The 9,843-nt window shown below is 40.8% G+C and overlaps 1 protein-coding gene across 1 annotated transcript; it reads right to left on the minus strand.

The window, feature by feature from the left end:
• Positions 1 to 79: 79 nt before the first annotated feature.
• On the minus strand, positions 80 to 9,609 carry mrpl13 (mitochondrial ribosomal protein L13). The gene is made up of 7 exons (XM_083679487.1): positions 9,528 to 9,609; positions 9,185 to 9,308; positions 8,370 to 8,463; positions 8,049 to 8,109; positions 5,892 to 5,978; positions 5,683 to 5,804; positions 80 to 427 (listed from the first exon to the last, which is right to left on the minus strand). The coding sequence occupies exons 1-7, from the start codon at positions 9,552 to 9,554 to the stop codon at positions 403 to 405; spliced, it is 540 nt and encodes a 179-aa protein (XP_083535613.1). The 5' UTR covers positions 9,555 to 9,609; the 3' UTR covers positions 80 to 402.
• Positions 9,610 to 9,843: the final 234 nt, after the last annotated feature.

Genomic DNA, 9,843 nt, shown 5'->3' on the forward strand with positions numbered 1-9,843 from the left:
AATTAAGGTTGGACAGCGGTTGAATTAGAGAAAGATCAGACTTCTGAAGAGACTGCAAAAACTGTCTGTGGCAAGAGGCAAAGGCCAAAGAATCTGTACTTTAATATTCTCAGAATTACAACAAAATGAACAAGGAAACCGCATGACTGCCTTTTCAGTGCAGTTGCGGTTCAATGAAACACACGGAAATCAGTATTTCAGGCCATCAAACTTTCACCACAGAATGTATTAAGATATATCATGATTTATTCTCACGAAAAACAATGTTTGACAAGAATTGTTTATTCTACGTTATTTGACAACATAACATTTTGTGATGCGGAAATATAAAAACAAACAGATTGAATGCTGGTACTTAAAGCATGAAAGTCAAATCCAAAAAGCCGCCGCAATGTAATGAGATCACTTCATCCTGTAGTCTTCGGGCCTGCAGAAAGAACAGACAGACAGGTTATAAATCAGTGTCATTATCATACCATATCTGTCTTTCAATATAGCAAAACAGAAGACTCTTATTAGTAAGTTAAATAGCTCTACTATTCTCAACAAACAAATGCATATTGTCTGCTATTGCTGTGTGTTGTTCTGCTGTGTGTTGTTGTACGATGTACTCTTCAAATCTGATGCCCAGTGTTTCAGGGAATATTAACTATGTCTTTAATAAAGGCTAGGTATGGTTTGCCCTTGAAGATCAAGCAATGCAATTTAGTTGCTGGAGTTCTAAGCCTGAGTGGACTCACTGATTGTTTCTGAAGATTAGATCAGTACACAATAAAAACACATCATTAATCACAATATAGACATTCTGACAGGACAATATACTGATCCCCAGGATAATACACTGAAAAAAGGGTAGACAAACACAAAATATAATTTTCTCAAGGAATACAGAGGTTTACTGCAGAACACTCAACGTGGGAGACATGGTATATAATGTAGAGAGATGTACAGGAAGGTAGTAGTACAACTTAGGTTTCTATTATTTAAGAGCAGGTACTGGACTTGGCTGCCTTGACACACAAACTACTCAACTCCTCCACATTCCAATTCAACTGAATAGGGTTGGCTTGACAATAATGAATCTGAAAACATCACAAACCAAGTTAAATAACAAAAGAACATGAATCACTTCTAAAGATTGTGATATAGGGTATGTAACATTAATTACTTTACACTTCAACAGCACTGTGGAGAGCTGTGTTTGTGCATTAAGCCTGGATGTACACTTCTTGTTTACTCAGCTTCCAATCTACTGTATGGAAAATTTGACAGAGAAGTAATTGTTTAGCTATAAAAGTCTTGTATAGCCTAATTAAAATGTGTACTTTCATCAGTCACATTTTGGTACTGTCCCTCGGGCATGTGTTTGTTGTTAATGCATGAATTACTTTTGAGGAATCACTTTTGAAATATGTAAATGTACATAATAATGCTGTAGCGTACTGATAAATTAAATGGTTATTAAAAATTATATCCTATGGGGATATACAAACTTGAAACACAGAATTGACATCACAATCTTCATCTCACTCTTGTTTAACTTTCAAGAGTCGACTGTATGCTCAAGTCGTTGGCAAGGAAACATAGACGTCTATAAATAATTATTAAGAGTTTCAAAAATCCCCTAACTTAGAGTTGGCTTAGAAAAAAAAAGACTGCAGTAAAAAAAAGCACAGAAAGACAAACTTCTGCTCCTCACTTATATTCCACTTCATGACTAACAGGAGAAAAGTAAAATTGGGACAATTAAGAAGAAGGAAAGAGAAGGAAATCAGACAGGACTACATTTACTGGCCGTAAAACTGTGGGTCATGAGAAATGTCAATTTAATCTTCTTGGAAAAAATATTTCACTAACAAAAGAAAACCCATGAATATGCTTAATTTGAGTAATTCACCATCTTATTTTTGATTGCAATGTACCCAATGAGTAAGCTGCATATATCTGTGGGGCGTCTCGCCCCCTCCTACAGAGTTAGAACCAAGACAGAAGGGTGAATGATGATAGTGACCCAATTGCAAGGCCCCATCCTGTGAGACATCCATCACCTTGACTTCTCTGACAGCTTTGTGCCTGTGTCACCTTGTCACTGTGCCAACACTAAGCTTTTTAATCTGGGCTTTATAGAGGACATCTAAAGTACAATCCATCCCCAAATATAACGTGTGAATTTCAACAGAAAATAAGTCTTAACACTGAGCTGCATGTGTGCTTGGAGGATAACACAGAGCTTGCAAGTCCACTTGACTATCAGGTGCAACACCAAAAGGTGTTCCAAGAAGCCTACAACGGTATAGCTAAAAAATTAAAGTTTCACTGCTCTAGAACCACTGCTCTGTTGCATTAGCCTGAACATCACAGGGTGACATTTTAATGAGCCATGGTATTATCCAGGTATCAGTCTAAATCAATGGGACTTTTGGCTTTACAAAAGGGATCTGACATGGTTTCACGTGTGTTAGCTGGCTGTCATGGGGGGCCTCCACCCCCATGAGGACAACCTCCCTATATGCTGAGGGCCAAGACCATCTATTCAGGCTCACGGCAGGGAAGGCCAGAGTGTATGGGGCAGGCCTGGCTATCCCTCAGAGTGATGGAGTCTGGCAGAGCAGCCTCGGCTGGGCAGAGTGCCCCGTCGCATTAACAAAAGTGGAAATATGCCACTCAATCACTGGGGCTAAAGAGACGCGTCAATATATCAAACGTCAGGGAGAATATAGTGGCCCTTCTCAACCAGTGGACTACATGCGGTAAATACATATTTATGATAATGCCAATTCCATTTCCATCAGGCTTTCTGGGGCTGCAAATCTAACCAGACTATTTATTCTATCCTCGGTTAGAATTTGTTTACAGTGAGCCACAGTTTCAGCAGGAATGTCTGACCAAAACCAGCACGGTTCAGAATGGATGCCAAACAAAACCATAGAGCCTGTCTGACTTAGACCCGGCTCTCAAGACTGCAGACTCATTGCCCTAAAACTAGGCTGAGTAGAGTGGTAATTTTCCTAGTTTTACCCTAGCATTGAAACCAAATATACATTGAATGTTGAACCCCCCCACTGATGGCGAACACAGGAGCGCTCCTCTATTCTCACAAGCCACTAATGGTCTAGTTCTCAGTTTTCTCCAGTTAAAGCCCTATAAACACTACACCGGGCCATTTTAATGGTTAAGGTTTATTTCTCATTCTTATGTTATTTCAAGCAAGTTACTGTACAGCTGCAGTCGATTTGAGTGATGGGAATCGTGGGCTCAGAGACATTTTCCATAGAGCGCTGCAGCCCTTCCCTTTCTCCACCCAGACAAACATTAAAGGCATAATTCTGGACTTTCACGGCTTTCTGTCAGAAACTCCATTTCCTTTCATTTCATTAATTACAGAAACTGATGTGGTCGTCTCATTATCACGTCAGCTCAAACTTCCTGCTGATATGTTTTAATTACACGCTCCATGTGGCTCCTCCAGAAACATCACCACTGGATGAATTACTAACTAGAGAGACCACAAATAAGCAAACTGCTCCAACTCCCCTCACCCCCTGGCCAGGATTTCAAAAGTGAATTGTGGCTGAAACGTGCTAATACTTGGGTGGTTTAATTTGTTGATTATTTTACATTGATAAATCAATGAAGAAATGGTCTATTGTACATATTTTTTGAGGAAGGATGAAGTAGGCAAAATTCAATTGGAAACTGATTTGTCTTCACCAAGAGAGCATCTCTCAAGATGTCACTACTTCATTGTCGAGAAACCACATGGACCAGAGGGGAATATGACTCAACCACTTAACTACATACATAGACTACTACTGTATTCTCACAAGTATAAATATAAGTGAATTCTAACACTTTTGCAAAGAATACAACTTTCAGCTAAGTCTACGGTAAGAACAAAATCACAAGAAAACAAATGAGCTATAGAAGTCAACAGACTTGTCCCTCAGTGGGGCTACATATCGATGCACTGTTCGTTAAAGTCGTATCGTAAGTGACTTCACATACATGTGGTATCAGTGTTTCAAAATGTGGGGTTCACAGTAAATCTTCATAAAAATATGATTGTGGCTCCTGTCTCGTCTTCCTCCCCCGGGGTTCACAAATCTACACCCACTCTACAGCATTTGGTTTCCATTGCAATCAGTGGAGCTTATAAGGCCCCGTCTCTCATTCTTAATAAGAGGTGAGTGCCTGGACCAGGTCACATTTCCCCTCATTCAGGCATATGCTTACTTAATACTACAGAAACATGACAGATCACGTTTCCACATGCCGTGCGCTTTATGATAATGAAATCATTTGTCAGCCAGTGCCCATTTTTGACATCAATAAATGTCAGAGGAAGACTCTGCTATAGTGTTTTAATCATCAGGAATAACATGAGTAGGTTTCACACGCTGCAGAAAATCTCCCATTCCTATCTAGACTAAATACTTATTTTGGGGTTTCTAGTTCCTTGAATATTTGTGGTAAGCAAGCAAAGCATTTATAGTGGGTCATAAATCCAAAAGATTTGGCTGCCCTTGTATCGCATACTAAAACTATCTGGAGGCATTGAACTGTGTTATGGCTGTCACTAATTAAAGCCTGTGAACTGACAACTGTTTCTGGACATGAAATCAACTATGACAAGTGTATACAAAAGTGAATGCCTAAGTGTCAAATGCCCTAATCTGTGTGTGCATTTTGCATTATAATGACTATTTGGGCATGATTGTGATGTACACAAATAAAAGTAAGCACAGTATCATGATATCTTTAACATGCATGCACACTCCAGCAGGACCCTAGTGGAGGGTTCTGCGTGTTCTAGGCCTGACTACTGCGTGTTCTAGATTAGATTAGATTAGATTAGATTAGATTCAACTTTATTGTCATTGTGCAGAGTACAAGTACAGAGACAACGAAATGCAGTTAGCGTCTAACCAGAAGTGCAAAATAGCAGAAAGTGCAATGAACAGTATTTACAGGTAGTGCAATATATGATCAGTAGTAGTGCAGTATGATATAGTATAATATAAGCAGTATAATATAGCAGTGCAGTATAGCAGTATGTGAGTAGCAGTAGCATTATAGCAGAATAAATAGTTACAGTATGAGCAGTGTAGCAGCATATGAGCTGTATGGGTAATGCAGTCTAGCAGTATATATGTATTAACAGTAACATGAGGTAGATGCAGAATAAATATAAATATGGAATGCCGTATAAACAGTATAAACAAGTATGTACAGTATGTGCAGTAGTATTAAAGAAAATATAGGATATGTGCATATTCTAGGCCTGACTACTGCGTGTTCTAGGCCTGACTACTGTGTGTTCTAGGCCTGACTACTCCTCCATGACCTCAGAGCGAGGGCCTCGAGGCCCATAAATCACAGAGGAAGAGTGCGGTGTGAGGAGGAACAGGGCGTAAAAAAGTAAAAGTAAATGGCTTAAAAAAGATGATTAGTCAGCTATTTTATAGCCCTCAAACTACTCCTGTCACCTGGAGAGCAGGGTGGCCAGGAGAGAACCAGCTAGCACATAATTCCCTCACCAAGACAGGCTGGAAGGAAGGCTCTGTGTGCGCATGTGTGTGTGTGTGTGTGTGTGTGTGTGTGTGTGTGTGTGTGTGTGTGTGTGTGTGTGTGTGTGTGTGTGTAGTATGTGTGGATATGGGTGGGCTGGGAAAGGTCACTTACGGGGACCAGATCTTGGGGAAAGCGTTGCGCTCCTCCTGGGTGTACTCGTTCAGTTTGCGGGGGACCTCCCTGGGCTGGGGCAGCTCCTCTGACAGATTCTGAAGGATGTCCTCCGGAAGCACCTACAGTACAGTCCAGGACCACACTGGTGTTACCAGGCAACTACTGATTTCAGACACATTGGAGGAGGGAATAAAGACAAGGCTTACATCGTCTGGGAAGAGGTGTAGCCGTTGCATCATGGTCCTTCTATGGAGGTTTTTGGGCAGCATCCCGTAGGTCGCCAGCTTTATTATCTGTAAGTTGGAGGACACATCAAAGTGGGTAAATCATTTATCCCTGGCAATCACAAGTAGTTTAAAGACTAAACACTGTCAAAGCCAAGACACAGTTTGATCTAAGGCAGCTGGATCAGGGTAGTCATTTTTACAGCTCTAAAGAGCCAAGAGGTCATTGAATGATCTTTTAAGCGTCTAAAGTGACTACCTGCGGGGTCCTGTCTTGTTCAGTTCTCTATACTACAAAGAAGAAAAAAAATCACCATGCAGACATTAGACAACTATATTTCTCCCTTTCCTGCTCTGCAAACTTTGATTACACAGAATTAGGGAAAGGAGCCTTTGGATTTATTCTTCGTATCCCTCATTCTGCTGGGTAAAACTTTTTTCAGTTTTCCTTGGAGAGTCGTGTGACAATCGCCAATGGGTACAAAAAAAGAATTTAGGTCATATGAAAAAATTACCCTTGAACTGATACCCTGACTGTGGCACGGTCCCTCCGCCTCCTTTCATCAAACTGACAAAAGCTAAATGTAATTCCTCAAAACCTACCACTAATATGCAGGAATACGAAATGAGGGTAAATTGTCAGAAAGTGAAAATCTCCTCAAACTTGGATTTTTATTTCGCCTGCATAATAATGCCAGCTTAATCTTTCATACATATACAACCCCTGATGAATTAATCAAGGTATTGCCGATAAATTATGCCCCAGTGCATAGATGATGGATGTGTGCTGTCTGGGGACATGATCACTCACCACGTTACAGAAGGGGGGGTGTCACCCCAATGTGATCATTACCCACAATTACCCCTGATAGATTCTCCCCCTGCTGGAATAACTCAGCAAGAGACACGCATCCATCTCATTAATGGAAGCTAATGTGCCAAAGGGCTGGGGAGGGCTGGCGAGCGGCAGCAGGCCAGCTTGGAACTCTGCTCTGAGGCATATAGTAGGGGTTTTGGGATGGCAGCATTTGCCTTGGGCGATGTCCCTTACACACACTGCCACTGTGGTGTCACTGAGAAGGCAATCCCATCACAGACACTCCCTCATGTTTGAACTTTGTGAAGCAAGAGAGCAATAAATCTCTCTCCGAAACTGAAACATAGGGGTAAACAAATGATAGTTTGAAATGAAATATGTGTAGGACCACAGCACAGACAGAAAGGAGGACCATATTTCATAAAAGAAATGGTACTACCAGTCTTATTGAAGGTGGAGAAATGGAACCATATTGCTGGATCTAAGCCGAATATGGTTTTGTTTATTCCATGAAAAGGTCAGCACTGTGTTGTAATGTTGGCTGGCACTGTTGGTTTATCTCCCCATACACACACACACACACACACAACCCTCTCCCAGATTACAACTGACATCCTCCTTCAGGTGTAATCCTGCCTGACGTATCACCACCAATGGAGCTGCTGCATGTCTCTGATAATACAGAAGTGTCTATGTCTGGAAACAATACTTCAAAATCCTCCCTGGTTTTAAAGGAGAAAACAAGCTCTAACACCAACAGAATAGGAAGAGGGCTAACAAGGACAGAGTAGAAATAACAAACGATTGGGTTCCTTTTCTCACACCAGAAAGATATTTTTAACATTGATAGACATGCATAAATACACAACACAACTGTGAAATATGCTCACCTTTCATCAAATGCAACAACAAAACTGAGTGCCATGGGCAATTCCATGGTAACAGAATGATGCTGGTACTTTCTTATCACTTTCAAACATATACCAAACAAAGACCCTTGATAGCAAAGTTTAGCAAAGTTTTCCCCACTGTACTCAATAACAAATATTTTTGAATCATGAGATGAGGATGTTCATGCAGTGTTTTGTAACTACTTCTGTTTGATTTCCCACTGGTTTTTTGGCTGTTGCTGTAGAATAAACCTTTTGGGACCCAGAAGGGTTTTACATGGAACTTAAAAGGGTTCCAAAAGGGTTCTTCTGACGAATTTCACATTTTGATCCTCATGGGTCCTTTTACATGGAATTGCCCCCATGCACTTTTACAAAAGTGCAGCTACAGTAGAAGCTTTCTGACATTTTAGGGGCTGGAGTTTTACTTACAGCCTTTGGGTCTTTCAGATGAAGCTGGGTGGCTGTGACTTGTTTAAACCCACCCGGATACCTTCAGGAGAGAAACACATGGCTTATTTTAGAAACAATCAACTTACACTTCAGAAATTATAGACTATGTCTGCCAAAGGGCTCAATGATCTTCATAAAGCTAATTGCTCACAAACATGTCAGATCACCTGCTCTTTGTTCAAATTAGGTTTTCCTTGATGAGTACATACAGCAGATGTTGTCAAATACCTTTTTATCGTTGTTTAGTGGGGATATATATATATAATTTTTATTTTTTTTTAAAAGGTGGTCAGGCATTACCCAGAGTGAGAAGAGTAGACTTTCTGTTCCCATTTGTTCCCAGAGAAGGCTATGTGTCTGGTGTTCATGACGACCACATGATCTCCACAGTCACCTAGGAAAGACAGAGACACCCAGTCATTTGGTGGATGGAGTCAATGGATATGCTTTGCTCCTGTCAAAGGATTAACAAGCAATCAATTAAAAATGCTTTAGCTGTAACCACAAAGAGAATATGGTTGAGTCATTTCTCTTTTATAACACTCATGACAGACAGATATATAGTGGGCTATAAGATACCAAAACGTTCCTCCTCTCACAATGAATGATAATTAACAACCAGCATAAGAACTGAAAGAAAATCACAGCTGGCCACAGGAAACACAATGAGCCCCCAACCTCCAGCATTCCAGCAGCAGGTGCATTGCCACACAGAGCAACATGCAGCTTCATGGATAGGTGGAGAGAAAAACACATCTGTCTTTTTAACACCATTACTTCTGTAGTACATGATAAAGCAGCTCTCAATAACTTCACAAGTCATTAATATGAGAACCACATGTTTAGAAAGCAGACGGTAAGTTTCTCCTACACATAATGACAAATAACCACGTTGGGGGCTCTGGGACGTTCGTATGACTACTGAGAAGACGTGTTTCATACTGATCCTTTATCTCCACCGTGTGGCCAACGCCATTTATGCACAAAGCTAGGGGACCTCGAGCCATGCTTACATTATCATATGCAGGACGCTGTGCATCAAATCAATTGCAAAATGTGTTGAGTAGTTGCCATATCATGTATGTGTTAATGTCAAACTCTAAATGGATACTCACTTAGTGCATGGTAGATTGGCTTATGTTTGCCCTGTAGCCTAATTGAACACATAGAGGCGATCTTCCCTGGAGGCTGCATCCGGGCGTCAATCAAGTACCACGACCTTGCAAAGGTAGCCCATTGCTGAACACGGGAAATTAAAACAATTAAAGTCAGACACGAAGCATCGCTCACCGGCCAATGAAAGCCACTGTCAAGTGTCAAAACTGGCTAGTGGGTAGCATAGCGGAGGTGGGTTTGGGGATTAACGCTACCGGTCTGATACAAACACCAACATGTTCTTACTGAATGGCAATACTCATTGACAAAGCAGATATTGTAATAGCAAAAGTAAATTGTTACCTGGGCGGATTTTGTAAAACTAGACATATTACATGAAGGATTGTTGCTTCATCCCAGTGACCCCCAACGTGACAGATGGTGCAGCAATGTATTAGTGTCGAAACATTATCGATGGAAACCAAGTTCCTGGGTGCAATGTCTGTATCTGTCACTGAAATCCTAAATCCACCCATATTACATTTTTAAGACAACAACAATATTCTTACTTTTATTTTTTTGGGGGGGGCGGTATCAACTGATTCGCCATGCAACACTTGTCATGTATTACTTCTCTCTTGTTCAGAAACAATTCTTGTTGTAAGCCGGTTGTATTTTT

This window comes from Argentina silus, assembly GCF_951799395.1.
Source record: "Argentina silus genome assembly, chromosome: 10".
NCBI lineage: Eukaryota > Metazoa > Chordata > Actinopteri > Argentiniformes > Argentinidae > Argentina > Argentina silus.

What these genes read in the sequence shown, in the direction of transcription:
- mrpl13 (XM_083679487.1), bottom strand. Translation starts at nt 9,554, where the DNA reads ATGTCTAGTTTTACAAAATCCGCCCAG. An exon ending in TACACCTCTTCCCAGACGAT is followed by an intron (nt 5,805 to 5,891) that starts GTAAGCCTTGTC and finishes ACTGTACTGTAG; the next exon opens with GTGCTTCCGGAGGACATCCT. An exon ending in TTCCCCAAGATCTGGTCCCC is followed by an intron (nt 428 to 5,682) that starts GTAAGTGACCTT and finishes TTCTTTCTGCAG; the next exon opens with GCCCGAAGACTACAGGATGA.